This window comes from Denticeps clupeoides, chromosome 8 (assembly GCF_900700375.1).
Source record: "Denticeps clupeoides chromosome 8, fDenClu1.1, whole genome shotgun sequence".
Classification (NCBI taxonomy): domain Eukaryota; kingdom Metazoa; phylum Chordata; class Actinopteri; order Clupeiformes; family Denticipitidae; genus Denticeps; species Denticeps clupeoides.
Window position 1 is genome coordinate 14,590,790 of NC_041714.1, and position 26,694 is coordinate 14,617,483.

The following is a 26,694-nucleotide window of genomic DNA, read 5'->3' on the forward strand; positions in this document are numbered from 1 at the left end:
GATTAAAATAAACATTTGCAAAAAGTGATAGCTGGAATTTGGCTGTTTTGCTGGATCACGGGTTTAAGGTGTTTTCATCGCCTTTTGGGTACAATGCAAGGCAAGTTAATTCACAAAATGTGGCAATTCAGTGCCACAAATATAATGAAACAAAAGAAAACAGAATAAAAGAGTTTTAAGACAAAAATGAAGTATATGAAAATGCTTTAAATAACACAGTAACAAAAACAATATGTAGTATTAGAGCATACTACATCAAATAAAAATACATTTAAATATTTCAACAGGGTAGAGGGAGCTTCTGACAGAGTAAGCGTGGAAAGAAATATTTTTTCTGTGTTTTTGTATTTTATTTTGTACTGCTGTATACATATTACACATTCTGGTCATGTGAGGAGGAGGAGTGCATAAAAGTGCAATAACATATTTTTTGTGCTTGACCACCAACATTCACATGCACACAACCATATAGCAGTACACCAGTTCAATGCTTTGTCCATTTCAATCAGAAAAAAATCAAAACTGATGAAATAGGAACCCCAGAAACCCATGCGGAACAAAAAAAAAAAAAAAGTATTAATTTGCCTTCCACTGAAAATGAAGTTGAATCAAACAGGACGTTTTCACTGGTTTAGTCCAGCACCCTTACAATTCTTTCTACCTCCCTTTACAATTTCTTTGCTATCTCATGAAATTGCATTCTGAAGTTCCTCATCAACACTATTTAAAAAGAAACGCCCTTTAGTCCATATTTACACATTTCAATGAAACATTTCCATGATCCTGAATACAATCACATGTTAAAGAAACTAACCAACAATATAAATATTCTAAAATAAAAAGGGACATGTAAGGGACAAATGGAGGTCTTCAGAAGAAGCTGGTTTTCAGTTTGATGGTAGGCGGAGCCTGTACAGTAGGCTGGGCAAGCCGGGCCGCAGCCTTCGCCTTGCTGCTTGCCTGATTGGCTCGAATGGCCGTCTCCAGGCGTGTTTTAAGGTCCGGTGCCGCGCCGATCACAGCCTTGAAAGCGGCCGGGTACAGAGGTCCAATTCGCATCAAGTCCTGGAGGGCAAACTCGTGCAAACCCTTGGAGGCCGGAAAGGCAGAGGAGAAGGCATTCTCATCCAGGAGGTAGGAGACAAGCGTCGGGACGAGGAGAGCCAGCAACTGCACCCCTGCAGAGAGATGTTTTAATATGGTTAACACCTTCTACGTACAATCTTGCTGCATCATGAGATTGCAGCCTCTGGCTTGTTTAAGTTTCTGATTTAAACAGCCATTCCCTGCAATTTGCTGGGACTCTTCTGCAACATTAATTAGTAGATAGCAGCATTGTCAAGTTCAGTTTTCAGTCAAAATCGGAGCAGGATTCTTCAGCAGTGTATGGTGCCGGGTGCCTGTTTAATATTCAGACACAGTCTGAGGACATGAGACGTAATTAAAGATCAGACATGACGCAGTGTGCGATGGCCCCGTCTGGCCCACTGCATGGGCAGCCTAGGTAATAGTCACAACTGCTATTACCCCATTACATCAGTGTGCCCCCCCAAGGAACCCACAGCCACGACTAATAACCAGGATGAAATTGTGATATAAAAGGGTGAGAGTGACAGATTGGGTCAGGGAGAGCAGGAGATGCATATACCTACTGGATTGAGTTTGAGACCTACATGCACACTTTTCTCACTGGTCTATCCCATAACCTCTTTGCTCTGGGTAATTATTGGTTTATTATGGACTAATCCAGAATGTCTTGGGTTGTTTCAAATTAGCTGAGAATATGCCTGTGTTTACAAAATATCTATATTTTACACGCAAATTAGAACTTAAAACGTGATAGACACATGAGAAAACTGCACTGATAACATTGCAGCGTACTAGGCAGATATTATTTGGGTCAACACATTTTTTCTAGTAAGATATATGGCTAATTTGTCATCCTTTAGTCTAACGATCAACAGCATATGAATGGCTAATTGAACATCTAAAAAAATTATATTGGGAATAGATTTGGTGTGAGAACTGGCTAGTGGTGGCCTAGTGGGTAAGGAAGTGGACCCATGGTTGCCTGAGGTGTCACTGAGTTGCCAATGTGCAAAGCACTGTCCCCACTGCTCCTGTCATGGCTGCCCACTGCTCACTAAGGTTGATGGTTAAAAGCAGAGGTCACATTTCGTTGTGTGCACCATCATAGAGTGGTAGTGGCCTAGCGGGTAACACACTCGCCTATGAACCAGAAGACCCAGGTTCAAATCCCACTTACTACCATTGTGTCCCTGAGCAAGACACTTAACCCTAAGTTGCTCCGGGGGGGACTGTCCCTGTAACTACTGAAGTCGCTCTGGATAAGGGCGTCTGATAAATGCTGTAAATGTAAATGCGTCATGCCAGATGATATCATGCCACTCAGTTGGCTACTAAGGGGAAAAAAATCATGGAATCACAAAGAACAAAAAAGATTTCAATAAGCGTATTCTGTGCTGACTCACGGTTCTGCTCCTCTCCCATGGCCACCAGGTTTTCCAAGACCTTGACACCCTCCTGCACTGCCTGCAACTCAGGCGGGCTGCTGGGCCTGCTGCGTTCCACTGCTTTCAGCTTCTCCACCACCAGCGGGGCCAGTGCATGGATGTATGGAGTGGAGAGACCACGACTCGGGTGCTGGAATACGGAGAGCAGCATCTGGTAGCACCGCGCCTGGACCTGCATACACGCACAGAGAAAAGCACATCGAGGTTCTTGTACTGAAGCCACAAAACAGTTACAAGTACAAGTCTATGCTGTGGGTGGATCTGGACTGACTGTACAGCTGACTGAAGATCTAGCGATCGCTGCTGATGTCTTGGGTGCCAGATTACACATTTAAAGCCTTTCGTGTCCTCTGACAGGGACAATTTGTGTTTTTTTCATGTGTGTTTCATACCCAGGGGTCACTGGAGTTGAGGGAATTTCGATAACGGTCGATGCAGCCCTTTTGCAGGGTGGTAACCCCCAGGACCTCAGCGCTGGCTGAAAGCAGGAAGAGGGTGATGGCCGTCAGCATGCTGACCTCGTCCACGCTAGGTCTGGACTCATCTGGAAGAGAAAGTAAGAGGCGGGTTACAGTACTGTATAGCAACAGCACAGGAGCAGGGAAAAGGGAGACATTTCTGTGCATGTATAGAAGGACTAAAATGAATGACTCACGGCTCCCACTCTTTCTTTTTATAGCCGATGTTGTCGTGATATACAGAAATAAACAGATAATTTAATTATTATACACCCAGAACATAAACTTTAATGATTGACAGCTCTCACACACCCGACTTCCTTATTCTGGAGACTGTACTGAAGGGCAAAGCCCTTGAACAACTGGAAATGTTTTATGTAAGACCTCTCACTTGTGTTGTCTCACCTGGCTGAGAGTAGTCCAGCACGGAGGCCAGGCTGCTCCTAACCAGGCTGGTCCACCGCACCTGCGTCTTCTCCACCCGGGCAAGCGGGGAGGTGATGATGGCCTTGATGCCCTGCAGGGCAGCGGAGACAGGTGGTGGGACGGAATTATCGTGGGTCTTCAGTGCAGTCTCCCTCAGGACACCGGTGATCAAGAACAGAACCGTGGGCAGGATAGTCATGCTTCCTACCGAAGGAACCAAAACACCAGAGCACTCTCAGTACACATAAAGTCAACTTTGTGTAGCTCTACAGTCGTCTCGCTTCTTAGTGTCTCTCCAACCACCTGCTGCCTGAAGCATCGTGGAGTGATGTCAGTGGGGAATACTGAGATTTTTTTGGGTGTTTTTTTTCCCAGTGTGTATTGCATTCCAATGCACTATGGACAGCAGTAGGTGTAAAAATGTGACGACATGTGTATATTTGTATATGTATGTGTTGCACAATATCCAGCCCACCTGCTGGGGAGCAGAGACCAGGCAGCTCAGCCAGGACGGACACGGTGGCGGCCACCAGATGGGTGCTGTCCTCAGACAGGCTCTGTGGCCGGTAGGGAATGTGACTGGGGGAGTCGCTCACACGCGTATTCAACTGGGGGAGGTGTCGCACCAAGATAAACACCAGCAGCTCCATGGCAGCGAAAACCAGGGACTTTCCTGGGAGCAGCTCACCGGTGTCCCCACCCTCCCCCAGAGCAGAGACTGACTCCTTCTCCCCACCTTCCTCCCCAGCTGAGAGAACACGGGAAGAAAAATGGAAAGTTCTTTACATTCATCTGTGTATATGACCAAACTCACCATTTTAAAAAAAATAGGCTTGACTTGATTGTCCCCTTGACATGAACCTGCACTGTGAAAAAGCCCACAGCATTTTTTTACTTGTAAAATGTAAGAGGAATTTCTGCATGAATGGTCCAGCACAGAGGAGCTTTTATGGCCTGCAGTGCAGTCAGATAGAGTGTAGATATGTTGAGTACAAAGGGAGTGAGTGGTTGATTCTTGAACTGACTTTGCATTTACTCATCAAACATATTAGGCAACAGAATGCAATTTGAAATTATAAACTGTCTGCCTCATATACGATTGTCCGAGTCCCACGTCCCATGAATTTCCCCTAGTACTGTATCTGAATTCAGCCTTGATGCAGAATTACAGCCAGTACCACAATGAGATTTCCCCAGGAAGGTGACATTTTGGTATCTTTAGCTTTAAATGTTAATGAGGAGGAGAGGCCAGATAGAAGTGAGCGGGAATTAATGGAAATCAACATTATCAACACCATTCACCATGGACAATGTTTGACGTAGACAGGAAGTTATGTCAGCATTTTCCCAGAAAAAAAAAAGACTCACAAGAGTCTTGTGTGACTGGATGTAAAAATGAGCACAAATGTATTTGTATTCAAATCACCGAGCAACTGCAATGCTTTGCATGTTTTGGTAGCCATGACGGCCAGTGGAGATAATGTTTTAGGAGAGGGATGGGAAATTCTCTGGGAGGAAAAAGCATGAGATACGGGAGGTAACCTTTCCCCTTATGATGACATAAGGGGATAAATTACAGATTCGCCCGCCAAAGCTGCCGCTCTCTGAACAGCGAAGCAGAATGACCAAAGCACGCTTTACACATATTGCCATTTCTAGCCACTGCAGGACCACATACATGCTAGGGGAACTCGATTTAAAATGTTTGTTAAACCTCCCACTGTCCAGTAGATTTGGTGGGAGAGAGGAGGAAAAAGAGACAGACAGAGAGAGAGTCAAGGAGAAGACAAATCGATACCGGCTCAACCCTGCGCACTCACAGGACTGGCTGCGTTGGAACTGCAGGTGGTGCAGCGCGGCATGAATGGTCTCCTGCACCACCGCAGTCACCTGCAGCTGCACACTGGGGGGGTCACGTGTCAACAGCAGCCTGTGCAGCACATTCAGCAGTTCCACCGCCAACAGCTGATCCACAAAACATACACACACAGACAACAAAACGAATGTATAAGCTTGAACACCGTAATCATTTTTGGTGCTATAATAAACATTCTATGCAATAATAGACACACCCATTCAGTCCCTTTTGTAAATAATTGATTACTATCATGCCCAACTCCCTCATTTCCCTCAATACAAATGAAGTGTTCTGCTCCATTTCTCCTCTACTGTCTCCCTAGTCTTCTTTCCTAGTTATAAACATGGTTGAGGGACAGTCAGTGGACATCACTGCTATAGACATGTTAGGATCATTCCCATGCTTACTTCAAGCATTCAAATTAGTGAATCTGACATTCACAAACACACTCACACTCAATGCACTAAATGTTATAAAACACCTCCAAAATTGCATTTGAATCTACTGAAAAATAAATAAAGTACATTACTGCTAAAATGTCTTTCTGTCATACCTGGTCCTGTGCGATGTGTGTGCGAGCACATGGCGACTCCAGTAGCGTACAGAGCGCCTGCAGGCAGGACATCACATGTTCAATGGGTTCCTCTGGCCTCGGGAAGCACAGGAACTCAATACTAATGCCTGCAGAACGGTGCGAAAGGAAGCACTCAGAGAGAGTCAGGTGGGTCTGACCACTGCACCCAATACCAGTTCTAACATAATTTCCCTTCAGTGAAAAACTTGTGGTGGAAATGTTACCCAGAAGCAAGTGCATGCGGTCCTTCACCAGCTCTTCCTGGCTCTTTGTGGATCCTGGTGGTCCTTTTACAGGGCCAGGGGTTGTGTCCTCTGGTGCTTCATTGGCCCCAAAGCCTGTGCTGTTCAGCCACAGGGCGACAGCATGCAGGATGGGGGCCCAGGAGTTACGATAGTGCAGACGTGCCGTGTCTATGGTCTCTGGTGTGTAGAAGGCCCCACCTAAGGAACACAGAGAAAAGGAAAATTGGCTGGTCATTTTTCCCTTTATTTTCACCGGTATCTGAAGCTATGAACCCCCCTAACTGCAGATATAACCACCCCCTTCATGAAACTGGCACTCAAATCATTTAACATTTTGACCCTCAGGTCATTAAAACAACAGGACTCATCAGGGGGCTTTAATTTAAAACCTGTCCCCACCGACCCATTTCAGACGAGGTGGCTATTAACGAGCAGCAGGGAGGAACGTTAATGGATAGAACAACCACCATAACCCCACAGCTAATGGACTGACAATGCCATGAGCACATGGGTCAAAATTCCCCAATGCAATGACTAGCTTCAGCATTTCAATGAAAGTCTGGAAATGAACAATTAATAATTAAGGCTGGAAATTAGGGAGATAAGATTTTTTTTAAGGTTAGTATGAGGATTAGTAATTATGTTTACAAAATATACCATTATTAGAATTATAAAAAAATTGTGCCTTCTGATATTACAGAGCCTCAATATTTCTAAATGTGTATTCTTACTTCATAATCATCTCTATTATCTCATGTTATTATCATCTCTAAACCAGCAGGACAACATTTTCTATCCTCAGAAAAAAAGGCCTCAAATTCTGAGGGTCCTACTAATGGTATTCTCTATATAAAAATGTTTAATCACAGTATTTTAAAACACATACTAAATAGAGTAAAACATAATAATATAATATAATTATATAGCCACATTCTCACAATATTCAGTCATGAGCAAGACAATGAGCATCATCACTATATTATCATATTTTATTGTTCAGTAACTAAGCCCAGGCTTATGTGATTCCAGTCATTTGGTTTGTAGATGTACATTTAAATACTCATGATGTAGATGCATGTTTAAATGCTCATGGATGTTTAAATGCTCAAGTTGTGTGGCTTCTTCTCAGGCAGAATGAAAACCCTCCAGGACAGCAAAGGGGCTGCGGATGGAGATTCAGAAAGTAATGAAATACAGGAGTGGGTTTAATCCATGCCTTCCAGACACCCATATATAGATAGGGGCCAGGGATTTGGGAGCACAGGGATTCCTGCAGTGCTTTGTAGTCCAAGGGGTTTTGCCTGAAGAAACTTCACCAGGCTTATCAAAACTACACCTGGCACATTTTTTTAAATCCTGAACCATGGATGAACTACATAATTCTGTTGCATTATTACTTCTACTGCTAAAACTAGTCAGAATTAGACGGAAATTATAGATATGGCTCTGATTGGATGAGACAAATCCATGCAATCAAAATATTACTGCAAAAAATGCATTGTTTAAAAGGGTCATTGAATGATGTTGCTTAGCAATGACTGGATCAGAGAGAGAAGTTGAGTTACTCTCCTGAGGGGGTCTTACCATCGGGGGGCAGCTGGCTGGCAAACTCTGGGGGCAGCGTGAGGAGGGCGTAGTCACGCAACGCAGCCAACCACAAGCGGCTCAGGACGGGCAGCTCTGGTTGCACCAGTGTGATCAGGCTGTCCGGTGGCAGGATGCCTGCTTCCTCACCCACGTCCTCATCCTCATCTTCCTCACTATTTTTAGGGGGACGTGCTGGGCGTGCTTCTGCCTCCTTTTTAATCTTCATAGCCACTACAAATACCTGGGGGGTAGATATCAATATATCATAATCTAAATGTCTGTACAACTGATAAAAATCTTCCAGACCTCCACTCTCACCTCAGCCCAGGCCTTCAGCACTGCCAGCTTTTCCATGGTGGTGGCGCTCTCGCTGTACAACTGGATGGATGTGCCTTTTCCCGTCTGCACCTTGTCGAGGGATGACACCAGAAGGTTGTGTACACGCCGGAGGTCATTCAGATCGCTGACAACCCCGCTGCCAATCCAGGTGCTACACACCTGAAAAAGTTTCACACAGACATAGTTTTAAAGATGAAACCAATCCAAGAAAGGTAAAAAAAAAAAATTAAAATATTTTTTAGAATAAAACACACTTCTGTAGACACTGCAGTCAATAAAAGGACCAGTTAGCATTTGTAAATACTGCATGTGCAATGTTGGTTCTAAAGCCTTTGTACTGTTGTTTTATGGAGTAAAATTATAACACTGTTATATATAAACTGTCCTTTCCAAGGCCACATGGGGATCAGAGGGCAAGAGAGGGGAGGATTACTGGCTGTGTTTCAAGAAAAGAACCCAACAGACAAGGAAGTGGAAAAAGGGACAAATGGAATGAGGAGGGTAAGCAGGGCCATGGGATGAGGAGGAGGATGGATTTTATGTGGAGAGGAAGAAAAAAAAAAAAAAAAAAAAAAAAGAGAGAGGAGTATTGGTATTCCTTCCCAGAGTGTTGCAGTCAGGATATTTACTGACTCCACATAAATCAGGCTGCACTAGTCCGAAAGCTCCAGTGCTGCACTGCTCCTTGGGGATACAGTAAGAGCCATGTGCTAGAGCCTTTAGAGTACCCTAATACACCTACTACAGTTTTCGGATGATGAAGCACATACCATAAAGTCACATCCAAAACACAAGAGTAAAGTAAAGCCCCTTCCCTTTGGCTGCATTCTGGCTTAAGTCGACAAATGGAACCCCTAAATCTGTAAAACAGCCCCTGGACTTGGCTGGCTGGACCACTTGCCTGGCAAGCCTTGGCGGTGATGTCAGAGGGCGTGTCTGGTGAGAATGCTGGCCGCAGTGCAGCTCCAACCTGCAGAGGGAACACATGAGAAAGATAGAAGAGTGAACACCAGGATAACGCAGCAGCACAGTTATGACTTTCAAAGCACACAAAGCTCACAGGACTCTGTAGGAGAACAATGGGAACTAAGGTTCTATGGATGACTACTCAACAGTAACTCTGAAACTGTTGGGACTAATGTAAAAGTGTACAGCACAAATAATAATAATCAAAAAGTTGATTAATAATAAATAAATAAATAAATAAATAAATAAATAAATAGTTTAATGTTGATTGGTCTCTCCCAACCCTGTAAAACTAATAAATGAGTCTACAGAAGGAAATGGAGAAAGAACAATAGGATAACAGATTTCTCCATACACATACATTATTAAAACATACACAGGCAAAACCTTTAGCATTGGAGGCTCCTAAGGCTCCTAAAACACTTTTTTAAATCATTCACATATGTTAATGAGCATTTGATGATTACAATACACAGCAGTTTTGAAGGTGAAAGAATAAAATTCATCTATTCATCTCCTGCTTAAAAAAAAAAAAAAAAAAAAAAAAAAAGGAGTGCGATGGTACAATTATACCACGGTACGGCCCACACCACGGTTTTTGAGCCCCAGTTTCGGTTTGTTTTCGATACATGTTTTGTGTGAGAAAAAGCAGGTTATTTTCTTGTGTTTATCTGAAATGTCATGGTTCAAATTTGAAATATCATATATCATGGTTCAAAAGCATTCGATTTTGCTGTGGTTACCTTTTGGAGTCATTAACTTGCAAGGAGGGGTTTATGCATTTACATTTACTGCATTTACGCCCTTATCCAGAGCGACTTACAATGTGCTTTCAAGTTACCATCAATGAAGTGATCAGTTCTAGTTCATTAGGACCCTCAACTATGAATACCATCTTTTTATTCACTCTTGTTGTAGATTCTGTACATAAGTTAGACAATAGGAACGTTACACGTTAATCTAAATATTCTCTGAAGCGGAAGGTCTTGAGCTGTCGTTTGAAAATACTCAGTGACTGAGCTGTTCTGACCTCGAGGGGAAGTTCATTCCACCACCGAGGGACCAAGACGGAGAAGAGTCTAGATGAGTGTCTTCCTTTTACCTTTTAGCGATGGGGGGACCAGGCGAGCAGTACTGGAGGCTCGGAGTATAGGCGGTGCAGTGTGAGGTGTAATAAGGGCTGTGAGGTAGGATGGTGCTACTCCATGTTTGGCTTTGTAGGCCAGCATCAGTATTTTGAATCTGACGCATGCAGGGGTGATGTGGTAGAATTTGGGACGGTTGAAGATCAGTCGTGCTGCTGCATTTTGTATGAGTTGTAGAGGTTGGATGGTCGGATTATGCCAATCAGTGATTATCAGTAGTCTGATATCTCATGGTCTATAAGAACATATTCAATATTTTACAGAGTACATTTGCATCCCTCTATATGCCTTTCGATTATTTAAAATAGGCTTCATCTTAGCCAACCACCAAAACTCTTGACTGGTAGTATTAGCATGGCACACTTACGTTGGCCTGGTACTGCTCCAGAATGACATGGCCAGGAAACTCAGGTTCAGGAACAGCGGCAAACTTCTTGATGATGTCCTCCAGTGCCTGTAGGCCAGCCATGCGCAGCTGGTTGCTGTTGTCCGTGGCGGCCATGAAGGCCATGCGGATGAGATCAGACAGGTGCAACACCAGCAGATCACCTGAGTGGGCAAACACATTTTTTAAATAAATATTTTGGTAATTATTAAGCAAATAATTATTTTAATAATAATAATAATAATAATAATAAAGTGAAGTGATTGTCACATGTGATACACAGCAGCACAGCACACAGTGCACACAGTGAAATTTGTCCTCTGCATTTAACCCATCACCCTGAGTGAGCAGTGGGCAGCCATGACCGGCGCCCGGGGAGCAGTGTGTGGGGACGGTGCTTTGCTCAGTGGCACCTCAGTGGCACCTTGGCGGAACCTTCTGATTACGGGGCCGGTTCCTTAACCGCTAGGCCACCACTGCCAAGCTAGGCCACCACTGTGTGTGTCACCATTTGTGTGTCACAGTGGCACACAAATCATTCCTGTTAAATTACTGTATATAATGTATGCAGAATTTAAATTTATTTCTGGGATACTGTGGCATTTGGAGATGAAGGGAAGGTGTAATGAGTCGGCTGGCCACATATCAGATGTCAGGGCCCAGTGTTTCACTCTCCACTCTCTGGATCTCTGGGACAGGATGCTTGCATAAGCACAGCGTCGTCCTACAGTAGCTGTCGATGGGAACCCCTTCCCCCCCTGCTGACTCATCCATACTCCTGTCTGCTCGAATTGCGTACAGCTTGGGAGTTGGGGCAGGGTGGGTACCATCTTTTCAGCAGTGCTATTAAATATCTGGGCTGAAGGTGGTGATAGTACACACAGAGGGTGAGCGCTGGTGTGTTGGAAGATGTAGAACAAGGGCTGATTCGTGGGGACGGATTTGTCTGTCTGGAGTTAAAGTGTAACAGAAGGTAAACATGCATGCTTAATGAAATCAGATGGTGTCCCACACCCAATGGCCACTTCAATGAATAGAGCTGCCATGAAGCTTCACTTTGCCTGTACAGCATTACAACTCCATATCATCTACAGTTTTGTTCACAAGACCAAAGGGGAGGTGGTTAGGTGACAACCTTACATTGGTGTTTCTAATAAAGCGGCTTACGGCATGCGATTTGATGACAACTACAACATAGTCATTTTCACATGGTACCTTTGGGGTTCTTTGCCTTAGCTGCACGGGCGGCGGCGAGGTCAAAATGAACCTTGTCTGCATTTTCACAAAGGTGGATGATGCGGCACAGGCAGTCAGCTGCAAACACCCGTGTCACCCAGCGGGGGGCGACTGATGGTTTGGACTTGTCGTCTTCCCCCAGACCCGTGAACATGATGTCATCATCCATCTCATCCTTCTTCTCAGAATCCTCCTCCTCTTTCCCAATGTCAAAGCCCAAAGCCCCTCCCACCTCTGAAAAAGAAATGATAAAAAGGACAATCCCCAACCATAACTGACTAATTCAATATATCTAATTCACTACCCAGCTGAAGCAACTGAATTACTGCAAATTGGACTGGTCTCAGATCAGTTGTTACCTGTGCTGGCAGCCAGGACATCTTTACAGAGCTTCAGCCAGTGGGCCAGCTTCTCTACTGCCAGAGAAGACAGCATGTGGCCCAAGGTGTCATGGATGTCCGAACACAGCTTCCTGTCTGTCTCGCGGTCCAGCATGCCGAAGAGGACTCCCTCCAGCCCTGTCTCTGTGATATTTAAATCTGTGAGGGAGCAAAAGACAACAATATTGAGTAAAATATGACATTGATCATTCTGGTTTCGGAGCTACAGTGAACAGGGAGCATAAATGAGGCATGAAACGGCAGAAAAGTGGCGGTGAGGGTGTTGACATACTGATGGTTGAACTGTCCTTGGTGTCCCCCGCCTTTCTGGCCAGACTCATGGCGTACTCACACACCTCTGCAGCCTCCCTCTGGACCAGCTGCCTCAGGCATGCCACCGCTGCCCGACGCAACAACAGGTGTGAGCTACACAGGTGCACCTGTATGAAAAATACACATTGACTATATACACACCCAGATAAAAAATAGCCACTAATATCCCTAGAATAGTTACAGGGTTAATAATTTCGAACAATTATTTTGTTTTTATTTTCTCTTCAAACATAAAACAAATGACAAAAGATCAAACAAGTTGGTGTGGCTTACACAAAGGCAGGGCACCAGGCTGCTGAGGTTGACATGGCGTGGGGCGAACATGTGCAGCTGCTGCAGGCAGGAGATGGCAGCAGCCTGCACCAGTGAATCTGAATGGTCCTGCATGATGGCACATCCCACCAGACATGACGATCGAATGGTGGAGATGGTGGCACTGTTACCTGAAAAAAAGGAGCAATATCCTAACTGACTGGCTGTGATAAGAGCCAAATAAAATTAGTTCTGAACTCCGGGTGTTATATGGCCCTCTACTGGCCATAATGCCTGAGTGCCAGAATTCTGAATTATCTTAACATCTATACTATGCTGTTCAATAGATCACATAAAACATGTAAAAAGGCCTGTATTATCATTGAATCATTGTATTAGTGTGTTAGATTCTGAGGCCCACCTTGCAACTCAGGCCCCACAGTGGTGATGAGTGCACCCAAGCAGCGGCCAAGACACTGATGCACCTCAGTGTGGGAAGGGGGAACAGTCAGAAGCAGGGTAAGAACTAAGGACAGCGTAGGCTCCACATAACCTCTGTACATGGGTCCACTGGAATCCACAATCAAAGCCAAAGAGTGCAGAGCCCACGTCTGCAGAAGAACCAAAAACCAAAGAAACATTAAGAAAAAATCTTACAAAATCAAATTAAATACTTATCTAGAGACATAAATATAAATTATATATGTGAGATGACAGCATATTTGAGTATGGTCATACCTGAACTTCGTGGGAGGACCCATCCTGGGCCAGAGCCAATAGGATGCTTACGCTCGTCTTCAGGTGCTGCCCTGACCCAATGCCACCTACGTAACGGTGCAAACAACCCAGAGCCAGAGAATGTCCCGTCCGGGACACTACATCCCGTGCTGACTTCAGTCTGCAGGTCACCACACACACACGCAAAGAAAGGTGCAAACAAAGGCATTAGGTCATGTATACACCAAGCAAGCATATAAGCAAGGTGGAGCCGTACTTATCAAAACTGTGCTGTGCCATCCTGGCGATAAAGGAAGCCTCTCCCACCACCTGCGCCATGCGACCCAGAGCCTCCCCAGCAGCACACCGCAGGATGGGGTTGGGGTTGTCCAGCGCTCCCATCACCAGAGCCAGGGCAGACTTGCGTACCTCCTCTGGCCCCAGGGTGCTCTTGTTCTCAGCTAGACCCTGCAAACAGCAAGGATGAGAGAAGGACTTTAACCATTACCCTGAAGCTACAAAGGTCTACTGAATAAAAGTAATATTAAAATAAATCTGCAAAGACACTGGAAATGTGTGTTAATCGCGAAAGATGCCTGACCTTAATTTATATTGAACCCTAGAGGTCATATTACCATAGAGAATATTTAGTATCTTCATAGAATTGATACCCAATCGATTTGTAGGCTTGTTTACATCTGCTTTGTATAATTTTTGTTTCAAAATTATGACAAGTACATTTACATTTACAGCATTTATCAGACGCCCTTATCCAGAGCGACTTACAATCAGTAGTTACAGGGACAGTCCCTCCCTGGAGCAACTTAGGGTTAAGTGTCTTGCTCAGGGACACAATGGTAGTATGTGGGATTTGAACCTGGGCTACTACCACCCTAGTGGTAAATCATTTGTAAATCATTTGACATGGCATACTCAACCAAAGGATATCATGTGCTCTGCAGATAGAACTCCAAGGATGTGTTAAGCCTCTGGTATGCTAGTTTGGGCCTCACCTTGAGCGCGCTCAGTACTGCAGTAAATATGTTGAGCTGGACGGCCTGCTGACGGACACCCTTGGCCTGTCTAATGCATTCAGCAAAGTGGTCCAGCATCTGCAGTCTGAGGGCACACAGAGCAGGAAAAATGGAGCAGGAATCTCCAGTAGCCTATACAGACTCAATATACCCTGTATATATATCATATATAAAGGGTATATTATGGTTATGATGGTTAAATCAATGCAGAGCTTTTTGGCTGGAATTCTGGGACCCCTTGAAAGGGTTGAGAGATGGACTCAGGGTAACTGTGTGTATCTCACCTGTGTTTGAAGGAGACATGTGGGAAGACCACACCAAACAGGGCCACTGAGGCATCAATAACTGACACGCCCAGGGGAAGAGGTCCAGGGATGGACTCACCCACTGGAACCCGTAGGTATATGGAGGATGGATCATGCTCAAGGGCACCACTGCCTGATGCACTGTTGGGCTGTAGCTAAAAAAAAAAAAAAAAAAAAAAAAAAAAAAAAAAAAAAAAAAAAGACATGCTTTGACATAAATAATAAGGAATCTATGATCGTTTTGCATTTCACTCTGCTCTTACAACATTTTACAAGTCAGGGAAAGCCTATTCTCAGTTCACCTGATCCTCAATGGACTTGTGGTCTGTCTCCTGCAACCAGGAGCCCATGAGCACACTGTCATCATAATGACAGAGAGAGCGAAGAAGTGAGGTGGTGGTGTTGGCCGAGTTGTCAGTCAGTGTAAACTCAGCCACCAGCTCTCTCAGCAGGGCATTAAAGCTGCCTGTTTGTGAATAGAACATCAACACAGTATGACACATATGAGACAAATAGAACTGTAAAAATACAACATCTTACGAAAAAGGAAAAAACAGCTTATTGTGTGTGAGGCGTTCCTACCTTCATAGGTCTTGGGTGGCAACAAGGCCAGTATATCGTAGAGCCTTAGCCTCACCATGGCAGCACTGGCTTTTAGATGAGCACCATGCACTTTGATGACAGCAGGCACACTATCCACATGACACAATTAAACAATAGACTGAGAAGCTTCAACAGCAGCATTAGCACAAGCAACTGTCTCACATTTGTTTAAAATGACTACATTTTACCATAAATGAGACTCACTGTGACATCATGGTCATGGCACATTCTATGGGGGTCATGAGTCTGCGGATCACATCCTCAGTCAGCAGCTCGGGGCAGTGGGCCACAAAGCTCCTCATAGCTGCAGGAGAAGATACGTCACTTAAATCATTCAGCTGTCCAGATACAAGCAAATTTAAGCATTGTGTGCTACAGGTCATTGTGGCATCATTGCATTTCAACATGATGCCACATACAAAATAATCAATTTTACCCAGCAGTCTCACATAGTACAGCGCATTCAGGCACAAGTTCATATTCCTCTCACCACAGAGGGCCCCAGCACGTCCTTCCAGAGTAACCTGCCAGGTAAAGGAGTCTCCGCGAGCCTTCTCTGCCTCCAGCTCCTTCTGTGACCTAGGGAACACGTTGCGCCAGAGCAGCAGCATCTTGGGCAGGTGGTAGCGCACAAGAGAGGAGCCTGACATGAGCACAGAGATTTTGTGTAAAGTAGGACCTGTAGACTGGGAGTGAAGCTAAAACACAGTTCTGAATATAAGATTACATAGTGCACAACCAATCAGCCTTAGTTAGCAGCGGGCAGCCATGAAAGGTGCCTGGGGAGCACCGGGTTGGGATGGTACCTTGCTCAAGGGGAATCCAGTGGACCCGCAACCCTTTGGTTAAAAGTCTGCTTCCTTAGCCACTAGGCCACCACCATTATATTAATAAAATACTGCTGGAGTTATGTAGGTGGTCAGGAACCGAGGTGAAACTTTACCTAAAGTCATGAGGGCCCCGAGCAACAGCCACCCCGCCTGTGTGCGCTGCAGAGACAGGCGGCTGTTCTGTGCGGCAGTGCGCAGAAGATCCTCCGCTATGCTAACCACCATCTGCAGAAGAGGACAGGACACCGAAAAAATGGTAAATTAATCATGGCGTACAGATATAGACCACAACCCACTTTCCCAGCAGGTTGTCCTCTGAACATCTCCTGATTATCTTAGTGCAGAAAAAGTGGGTCACTGTCAAGAAATTCAATTCATCATGAAAAAAAATAGTACAAGGTCTTTCATAGGTGGACACACCTTTCCTTTGGAGTGAGGAATACCCAGGGGGCACTGGTGCACCCCTCCCAGGAGAGCAGCCATGGCGAAGCTGTACCCACTGACGGCCTCCGGCGAGCTCTTCAGGTTGTTGATGCACTCTGCACAGCGATCCAGCAGTGGGGTCAACTGATAGGGCAGCGCCACGGCAACGCAGCGCAGACACCAAGCAGCAGCCAGGCGAGCTGCCATGCTGGGGTGGAGTAACACCGAGGTCACTGTTTCTAAAAGTCCTAGGACAAGAGGATAGAGGTGTCTGTGAGAGGGGCTTTAGGGGTGTCTATGGTTTCATTTTACCACTGGAATTGATTTAAATCATAAACATGGTCATTCAAATAAAACTGCAACTTCTTATTAAACACAAAAAATAAATAGGCAAATCATCTTCAAAATGAAAGTAAAATTGACAATTAAAAATGTTATTTATAACAATATTCATTTTCCACTAGCAGAATGCTTGATGTTTTCAAGATTGAGTAAAGAAGATGACATATGTTAGTATAGAATAAAATAAAGCAGGTCACTGGAACTGCATGTTGTGTAGTTTTTGTTCATAACACCCTCAAAAACGTACAGTTGACATGTATCTTTTCGTGTGCAAATTTAAAAGCAGTACAACATCTGAATGATTAATTTTGTCTCTTTTTCACACCATCAAAATGGTGGTGCTTTGTGTACTGTGAAAATCTTGACAACCACTGATTTAAATATCTGTCCTGTCAAAATATTTTCAGAAAATAGATGTTTGTATGTGTGTGTGTGTGTGTGTGTGTGTGTGTGTGTGTGCCATACCGATGGATGGCTCCTGTATGAGTGGTGAAGCAGTGGCACTCAGGCTCTGGACAAGGCTGCCCAGCTCTTTGAGGGCACACACCATCACGTGCTGACTGGCAGACACGTCGGCTGCCCCCGCCTTGTTCTCGCCACTTGTGTCATTCACCACGGCCTCTGAAACCATGAGGATTGTGAACACTTTGAGTGTTCAGGTGCCCATATACGCAGTGCGCGACAAGACAATATTAAAGGAGAGGGGTGTAGGATATTTCAACAATGTAAAAAAGAAGCTGTTTTTCTGGTTCCATATGGTACCACAGATTTGGAGCCCATATGGTACGGGCTCCAGTGGTAGGTTTAAACAGAAAGATCATTATAACAAGATATAATGCATAGTCATAATCTTTTGATATACATTGCTTCTTGGTCATAAGTGTGCTATAACTGAATTACATATCCGATACAAAACAGATGATGCGTTTAGATATCCTACACAGCACTCTCTCAACTGAGATTAAGAGATCATCAGAATTTAAGACATGGACCCTCATCTCCAGTCCAGCACAGTTTCCAGTTCTGGGCTGGAGATTAGGGCCATGGTGCACATGAATGTTCATTGGTCATACATCTGCAAATGAAGTAAAGAAAGCAAGAAACCCCCAATTTCATCAGAGTGTTCAATGGTTTTATGAGACATATGTCAAAAGGAACTTTCCAAAAGTCTCTCAAATCAGGTGAAAGTTCATCCTGAACAGCCAAACATCACCTTCCCACTTGTATTCCAATTTCATTACCGCCTACATCAATGCAACTACCATGGATAAAAATGCATTCGTATTCATTTTAAACCAAATGCGAAACATTTTCTAATTTTAACTTTAGTCTTTTCAGTGGTATTTACACCAGAGCAGGGCATTTGGTGCTACTGCAACAGTGCAGTGATGCCGCAGAATCATCCACGTATCCAAAGGGTAAAAACCTGGTCACACTCTGGCTCTGAACCAAGGCTCTAAGGGTGTCCAACAGAATCCAGTTAAACTACTTCAATCAGTAGTAGAGCCAACCATCTCATTACCAGCAAGTAATGCTGAGATTCTTAAAATGGCTCAAACCCTTAAAGCTTTGAGGTCAGTAGAAAAGAAAGCGGTTCATTGTTTCGAGGTTTCAAAGCAAATCACAGAGTAAGAATCTCAGAAGTGTTTGCAAAAGAAAATGACATTGAAATCAAAATTGAGGGACTAAAGTGCATAAAAATAATTAGTGGGATTTACGGATCATAATTAGTTGGTTTCATTGGTTTAAAAATCTAGGGTTAAATAAGAACCTAGCTGACTTCATAAATTCATAATGAACTTTGTGAAGACTGAAAATTAGAAAGCACTGACCCGACCCTTGGGTCCACCTCCATTTAAGTTTCTCTTTTGTCAACTTGACTCGATTGGCTTAGTCATCATTTATCAATGAGATTGATTTTTAATGATGACATGTTAGATTTTGTTTTCAATAGTTTTCACTCAAGAATTTTGGCTTTGCTGTGTATATACATTTTGTAAATGTATTTATTTCTATTCAACTTATTTGCACTCGAGTTTTATTTATTAATACTTTACTTCAATACTCTTGATTTTAGCAATCATCTCTAATTGGATTTAGTTACATCATGACATGAACTGTGAAAAAAATAATCAGATGCTCAGTAGCAAGTACTATTTTACTTCATATAGTTTTATCAAAATATTCCAGGAAGCACTGAGATGATGTAACAAAGGTGGAAAAAAGGATTTTTCAGAAAGAAATTAAAGGAAGCAAGGTGCCCACTGCAATCTCAAGAAAGCAAACCACTCCAAACTAATAATAAAAAAAAATTATGAGTACTTACTCTGCAATGCTCTGAACCTGGATATTTCCCCCCCATCTACCTCCTTACCCACTGCACGCATCTGCTTGCTGATGGCCTGGCAGAGCTCCTTGGTGGCGGCGATCTGGGCCTTTTCTCCCAGCAGGCCGCCCAGGGTGGCGCGCAGGGCAAAGGAGACGCAGCGGCGTGAGTAAACCGCCTCCACGTGAGTCTGCGTGGCCCGAGGGTGGGCCACCAGCTCCAGCACGTGGGACAGGAAAGTGGCAAAGTTGCGCTCCAGCCACTGGCCACCCAGCGTGGTCACAAACACCACGTACGCCTGTTGGATGTGACCAGAATGGAGAAGAGAGCAGTGCACAGGATTTCATGAGAAACCACTGGTTATGAATGACAGTAAAAATGACTGAATTATGATGCAATGCTCTTATCGGAGTGACTCACCTGAGTGACGCCCACCCGCACTTCTCGACTAACCGAGGCCCCTCCCTTTAGCATCTCCCCTCCGCTCTTCAGGAAGCCAGAGCCACCACGAAGGAAGCCTGTGGCCATCAGTTCCAACACCTCCTCCAGCGTGGCCCTCTTCACATTCTGCCGCATGACTGGCGACCCAGCCAAAACACACATCATTAGTTCCCAATTATTTCTTCCTAATTACAAAGCGGTTCCCATTAAAACACACTACAAAACAGAAATTATATCATATACAACATGCTAAAAAGTATGACTACACAGAATAATATCATAATTTTAGAATTCAGACAATGAGGAAAACCTCACCAGCGGCTTGTTTGGGCATCAGAGCAGTTGCCATCACAGTGCCGAGAAGTTTGGACACTGCCACCCGCACGCCGTAGTTAGAGCCCTCCAGTGCCTTAAAGCACAGTGTGGCCACATTCTCCAGCTCTGTGGTCCACATGAACATGGCTTCGTTCTGTAGCTCCAGCAAGCACTGCAGTCACACAAGCAGAAACCAAACTTATAGTCCGGAACTTCAAGGCATTGCACCCATGAAAACAGTCAAAGTAAGCTTATAATTGTCAAATGTCAGTTGTGGTTTGATTATGTCCATTATGATACAAACGTAACAGGAAATTTTGCTGAATATTGCAAAAAGCATATTACTTTATGTCAGTAAACTGACATAACATGTAAAAATGTTACAATTTTACTGCCTCTACAAAAGGGGAATTCTTATATTTTTCTATATTTACCTTATTTTATTTAATATGTTTAAGATAATGTCCAGATGCTTTCAAACATAGTATTGATAGTATTGTAAAATAATCATAATCATAAAAGCATTTGTTTCTGTGTTAGCAACATCTGTGCAAGTCATTTCCGGTGCTTGTGTAAAGGACGCACATGTTGCAGAACTTCCATAAATAGTGACTATGCTGATCACACATCAGACAGGAACCTATCCATAGTGTTACTGCTACTTTGAAAGCCTGACCTTAGCCACAGCACAGCGGACCGCCATGCTCCTATCGGTCAGGATGGAACGAGCATTCTTGTAGATGTCTCTGTGGCAGGAGGCTGCCGCCCCACCCAGCCCGCTCAGCACCTTTTGCAGGCTCAGGAGGATCTCTCCACGGCCCTGAGACTAGAGAGTCAGGAGGAGAAACACATCACCGACAACCCAACCCATCCTCACCAACTTTCTCCAAATTACGGGCAGCCCGTTCCTACCTCTGCGCTCTTCAGAGCTTTAAGGAGATTGTTGATGGTTTCTGGGAACGAGCTACCCAGCATCCGGCCCATCTTCTCATAAAAAGCACCCACACAGGCCACAGCAGCCCTGTTACCAGAAGACAATTAAAGGATGATTTGCTTATAAATGAAAGCATCTGAGCTCAACAACTTCATCAAAATAAAATGTAAAAAAATACGCAAAGGAACTTCAATCAGGTTTCACAGTTATGAATAATATTTAGAATGGCTAGGGCTCAGAAACTGTGAACGCAGATGAAGATCAACTTACAGCTTGGTGGGCAGGTAGGCCGGTGTGTCGTCTTTGCTCTTGATGATGTCATTGCACTTGTCCAGGGTTTGGAAGACGGTGAAGGTGTCACCTATGCTATAGAGCGTGGCCAGATTCTTGGCAAGCAGCTTTCGGGTGGGAGGGCCCGGGGCGCTGCTGATTAGGCCGGTCAGTTGTTCCACCAGCTTCTTCTGTTTTTCCTTGACATCAACCTGAAGAAACAAGCACATTCAGACTAAAAATAGAGCATTCATTCATGTAACCCAGGCACAGCCAAATACACACAATGGCTTTCAGTCTGATAAATGTTCTTAAACTATAAAATACTCTCAAATACAGATGACGGCAAAGATGATTGACATAACTGGCTGATGACGTGTGCTTCTCTCTCTCTCCAAACTTAAATGAGAAACAGAAACCACCCAATCTGGCAACGCTGTTAGAATTTTACATACAAAGTGGCACACCTTGTTGGCTGCAATAAACACTTTGTCCAGAAAGCGAAGCCACTCAAAAATGAAGACAGGCCGCTTGGCCTCAGTGATCTGGGCCAGGGCGTCTTCATTGAGCAGCAGACTGTGTGCCAGCTCCATCGGGGTGGCTCGAGAGCACGGTGACTCTGGGAAGTCACTGCTCCTCAAACCTCGACTCTGGCTGCGTCAAGCTGACGTCTGAAACACAAAGTGAAGGTTCAGCACCAATAAACCGTTTTAGAGTAGTTTAGAACAGTTTTGAGAAATGCAGATTTCCAGTGACAGGATAACACAACCAGAAAAGTGATGTGAAAACATACCTTTAAATTGATCACAATGTACCACAAGGTATGGATGTTTCCAGCATATAAAAAAATTCTGATACTATTTCTCACAACCCCAACTTTATTTCTAGACATGAATTCTCACAATTCTGACCATGTTGTGTTTTCTTGCAGTTCTGACTTTATTCATAAATGACTGTGTTATGTAGTCCATGATGCTTAAATGTGTGCTTTAGCCTTAATGCACGAAAAAAAACGCACATTTATTGTGTTTAAGCGTGAATTGAATCTGAATTGCTTAAGGATTTTCTAGGGGCTGTGTAACATATAAACACTTTAACCACCCACCCCGTGTTGTACCGGGGGGTTGAATTTACTGACCTGAGGTCAGTTTCCATCCTACAGCCATCTAGCTAAGGTAAACGCATGCTAACTAACCAGGGATACGCACCGCGCGTCCTGTTTCATGAGAAATATGACTATTATTATTGTTATTACATTACAAATAGAAGGTGGAGGTGGCGCCAGTTCCACGACAGACCTCGTCAGCGAAACAAAAAAAAAGGAATAAATTGCAGCGGGGCTCGAGCTCTACCGCTGACCGGAACTTGACGGACACGGCGAATCCTGCAGCATAATTCGCACCCGACACCACTAACCACACAATACCGCCCAGCAATCCACCCAACATACTGTAAACGAGATGTAATAACGGAGAGAATAAGAGCGCGACAAACCTTCTTCCCCGAACCTGTCGTTTTGCCTGGTTCGATTACGTCACGTCAGTACGTCAACACAAATGGCCAACGCAATAAATTCGTCCGGAATAATTTTCCGTTCCTACAAAGGGAAGATCAATAGACACATAAATGTATGGCTCGTTTGAAAACATATAGTTTCTGCAATATTTATACTATTTATTTAGCTTCTTAGACAGTTGTACGATTTCTAAAAAGTGCTAGTTTTGTATTTATATCTGCACTGCAAGGTAGGAAATGATGAGTCGCATTTATGTGGTTCACCCGGAGCTTTTAAAACGACGGACTGGAGACCGGAGAAATTACAAACACGGCACTTTTAATCGTTAAAGGAGGCGTTAATCTGCTACAGGGTTATTACGGTGCCCTTCACTATGTCTGACGACGATGGCGATTATATGTCAGATGCGTTTCTCAACCAAATGTGAGTGAAATCAAGAACACGGTCGTTATCTTACTGCGAAGCGCTGTTTACTCGCGTAAACACTCCAGGATTCGCCGTGTCCGTCCCGTTCCGGTCAGCTATTTACTCGTGTTGTCGGACGTCTCGGTAACAGGAGTAAAGCAATAATTGGGTGACCAGGCGTCCTCTGTTCCCCTGAAAATGTCCTCTTGTTGAGACCTGGTCATTGTGTCCGAACTGGAAATCCCTCCAGCATAGCTCAAATCTGTCATGCAATCGGTGGAGTGGAATGTGGAGTGTTGATTTACACCTACAGATTGATGTACAGTATACTGATTTCAATAAATAACATGCTTTGCAGACTGCCGAATAGAGAGTGCAGTTGAATTTAAGTAGGACAGGGATCCTCACCCATCAGTATCATGTCTGCGGTCTGTGCTTTTGGCAGTTCTGATGTTCGACCAGGTATGCCGATGGTGAAACGAGTTAAAGATGCAATGAAGAGGGAGGCCCTGCACAAGGAGAAAAACATTCAGAACCGGCAGAAGACCTACAAGGAGCAGGAGCAGGAGAGTCGTGAGGCAGTGCTGCACAACTCTATCAGCTCAGAGAACAAAGGTTTTGCACTTCTACAGAAAATGGGCTATAAGGCTGGACAAGGACTTGGCAAAGAGGGTCGGTAAACATTCCAGGTATCCGGCCAATGGAAGTTCCTGGGAACAATCTCATTGAGTTCTGGTGCTTTCTTTTAACAGGAGCTGGGAGGGTAGAACCAATTCCACTCAACATCAAAACAGGTTTGTTGATTATTTTAAATGTTTTATTTTTTTACATGATTACAATATTTGGCCAAAAAAAGTTGTAATGTGTCAATCCAGACAGAGGCGGTATTGGAATGGAAGAAAAGAAAAAAAGGAAGGCAGAGGAAGAACTTGAACATCATCGGCAAAAGGTGCGGGCAAAACAGCAAATGGAGAAAAGATCACTGGAGGATTTCAGGTAAAATGAAAATGATAATTCAGTTAACTTAACAGCATGTACCAAGGGTATAATACATATCTTAGACAGAAGAAAATATATCCATAGACCTTGGGTGGGGCTGGGTGGGTGGGGTCTATGACAGCAGATAAAATACCAGCAAGCTTTAGAAAAATACTGTTCGTCTAGAATCTGTGTTGTGCTGAAGCCTCTTCTTAACCCACTCATTTGACATGATAGCATGTGAATTAATGCATATGTTGTTTATGCATGTTGCTCCTAGGGGTCGGAAGAAATATGAAAGAGAGGAACGGCAGGCAGAGGGAGACCTTCGAAGGAGCCAGCGAGCCTGTGAGCAGCTGGACAGCCAGAAGGTTTGTGAAGCACAGCCACTGAATAAAAAAAAAAAAAAAGTCCCCATCAATTGTAGGAAAATGAACAGATGAACATTTTGACACTGCTGTACGAATAGACAAGGGGGAGAAGAAAAATGTTTTATTGTTCAAGGAGGTATATTAAAAAAAACAAGACCAGGACCTACAAACAATACACAAACGAAAACAGAAGCTTTCTCTCTGTCACTCTTTACCACACACCCTGACTCTTAGGTGCCTTTCCAAGCTGCTGTTGCAGGCAATCACTGCGCTGTAGATGGCGCCAGTAATATGGTGGGCCTGTTCTGTCAATAAAATAGTGAGAAACACTCAGAACAGAGTACAGACAGGCACTGGAACGTAACAAGGTTTATTTGTTTATATCTAATATTACTCAATTTCAGGGTATCAGTAGCCCAAGGGAAAGTTGGTACTGGCCAGAATTGGAGAAGAACAATGAAGAGGATGCTGAAGAAGAGGAGAGAATCATCGTTCAGGAAGAGGATGAAGAAACACTTACAGTATGTAGAGTAAATTAGAGCTGTGAAGCATCACTGGTGTCACGACTCAATTTGATTATGATGATCGATTGATTCAATCAATTTTTCTTCAGTTCATTATGTTTTCTGAACCAGGCATTTTTGTTAGTGTTCATGGCATCAGGTGAGCGCATAGTGAACACGACCTTTTTTCTGTGCAAATCAAAGCATCTGCACCGGTGTTCAGCACCAGCGTTTGACATTAAATGAATGCTGCATGCAACAAAACCCCTCACCCTCAGTGGGCAGCCATGAAAGGTGCTCTGGGAGCAGTCTGTGTTGATGATACTCATTGGCACCTTGGCGGTTTGAGATTTGACCCAAGAACGATTATGATAATCGATTATGTTCTGCACTGCATCGATGCAGAATAGTTCACTTCTGTATTATGATGCATCGATTATGAGTTTAATTTACTCCAGCCGTGTTGTAGCCCTAAATAGACATTTTGAGTATATTAATAGTCCATTTCTTTTCCTCCTCTTCAGTCTTCAGAAAAGCTTCAGATCCTGACTTCATACCTCCGGGGTGTACATTTTTACTGCATATGGTGTGGTACAACATATAATGGTAAGTTTTATATATCACACGCAAAGATCATATAAAGTGTGGGTAGTTTTGATTACTCATCCTGTTTGTAATATATTTTAACCTACCAGATGAGGACGACCTGGATTCCAACTGCCCAGGAGAAACAGCAGCGGACCATGATGAATAATTATGGAGGATAATACAGAATATATTGAAGTATTCTCATTCATAAGGCTAAAATGTAAATACAGGAAGTAATGGTGGTTGCATATTTTATTGTATTGTGTATCATGCCTGAATAAGTTCTTAAAAAAAAGTTCTGTTCCAGACCTCTTCCATTGAAATATAATTTACAGCATTCAGCAGATGCTTTTTTCCATGGCAGGGTACATCAGTGTTTTGTAGTCAATAGCTGGTAATCATACCTGTATAGCTAGACTTAAATTTACTGTGATTTAACAGAGACTGTTTGGTCTGGTGGTGTGTGGATCGACACCTCAGATACCAGACATTTATGTTCTGGAATCAATTCTCATATTAAAATATCATTATTTTGATCTGGGCAAAATGGGTTTAACAGGAACATGGTGGAAAGTAACTACACTGCTCAAAAAAATATGGAACACAAAAATAAGACATCCTTGAATGAATGAAATATTAAATACTTCACATAGCCTGTAATTTACACTACTGTAACGAATTAGCTCAAGAGGAAATATCTAGAATTAATTATAACTGGTTATAATTAATAATAAACATTTAGACTAGATTTGGGAATAAGCTGTAGCAGAATTAATGTTACAATTACTTGATCTGTCCGTCCACGGAGCAGATAATATAATTATTTATCAATTCTGGGAATGATTATTCCCCCTCTTGTCAGGAAAGGTAGCTTTCCCACTCTGCGTACTAGCAGTAAATTTAGCATGTAAACTTAAAGGGTCAAACGTTCAGTGACTCCAGATGTGAGCAGCACACAGAAACAAACGATTGTGAATTTAAAGAATTTAATAAACACGGCTATAGGTAACATACAACAATTAGACAAACATATACATACAGGGTAAAGAAAAGTGATGAAAAGAGAATGGCAGTA

At 43.6% G+C, this 26,694-nt stretch overlaps 2 protein-coding genes across 2 annotated transcripts; one reads left to right on the forward strand and one right to left on the reverse strand.

Annotated features, from left to right (window-relative positions):
• Positions 1–187: 187 nt before the first annotated feature.
• Positions 188–22,837, reverse strand: heatr5b (HEAT repeat containing 5B). The gene is made up of 36 exons (XM_028990209.1): positions 22,753–22,837; positions 21,726–21,929; positions 21,259–21,470; positions 20,967–21,075; positions 20,731–20,880; positions 20,055–20,226; positions 19,719–19,876; positions 19,347–19,596; positions 17,438–17,593; positions 16,628–16,878; positions 16,321–16,432; positions 15,868–16,020; positions 15,582–15,681; positions 15,357–15,466; positions 15,077–15,240; positions 14,754–14,929; positions 14,449–14,554; positions 13,713–13,903; positions 13,457–13,616; positions 13,140–13,329; positions 12,740–12,909; positions 12,426–12,573; positions 12,113–12,292; positions 11,733–11,987; positions 10,500–10,681; positions 8,923–8,991; positions 8,001–8,180; positions 7,680–7,923; positions 6,075–6,293; positions 5,830–5,957; positions 5,239–5,383; positions 3,894–4,166; positions 3,398–3,622; positions 2,927–3,078; positions 2,493–2,706; positions 188–1,178 (listed from the first exon to the last, which is right to left on the reverse strand). The coding sequence occupies exons 2-36, from the start codon at positions 21,849–21,851 to the stop codon at positions 871–873; spliced, it is 6,138 nt and encodes a 2,045-aa protein (XP_028846042.1). The 5' UTR covers positions 21,852–21,929; positions 22,753–22,837; the 3' UTR covers positions 188–870.
• A 28-nt stretch (positions 22,838–22,865) lies between these two features.
• Positions 22,866–26,155, forward strand: gpatch11 (G patch domain containing 11). The gene is made up of 8 exons (XM_028990212.1): positions 22,866–23,197; positions 23,625–23,851; positions 23,932–23,973; positions 24,055–24,175; positions 24,438–24,528; positions 24,933–25,049; positions 25,556–25,637; positions 25,727–26,155. Exons 1-8 carry the CDS (start codon positions 23,148–23,150, stop codon positions 25,783–25,785), a joined length of 789 nt encoding a protein of 262 aa, XP_028846045.1. The 5' UTR covers positions 22,866–23,147; the 3' UTR covers positions 25,786–26,155.
• The last annotated feature ends 539 nt before the right edge of the window (positions 26,156–26,694 follow it).

What these genes read in the sequence shown, in the direction of transcription:
- gpatch11 (XM_028990212.1), top strand. Translation starts at nt 23,148, where the DNA reads ATGTCTGACGACGATGGCGATTATATGTCAGATGCGTTTCTCAACCAA. An exon ending in GATGCGTTTCTCAACCAAAT is followed by an intron (nt 23,198 to 23,624) that starts GTGAGTGAAATC and finishes TGCTTTTGGCAG; the next exon opens with TTCTGATGTTCGACCAGGTA. An exon ending in AGATCACTGGAGGATTTCAG is followed by an intron (nt 24,176 to 24,437) that starts GTAAAATGAAAA and finishes TGTTGCTCCTAG; the next exon opens with GGGTCGGAAGAAATATGAAA.
- heatr5b (XM_028990209.1), bottom strand. Translation starts at nt 21,851, where the DNA reads ATGGAGCTGGCACACAGTCTGCTGCTCAATGAAGACGCCCTGGCCCAG. An exon ending in AAGCTCTGAAGAGCGCAGAG is followed by an intron (nt 20,881 to 20,966) that starts GTAGGAACGGGC and finishes CTGACTCTCTAG; the next exon opens with TCTCAGGGCCGTGGAGAGAT. An exon ending in GCCATGACCATGATGTCACA is followed by an intron (nt 15,467 to 15,581) that starts GTGAGTCTCATT and finishes TCATGTGGATAG; the next exon opens with TGTGCCTGCTGTCATCAAAG.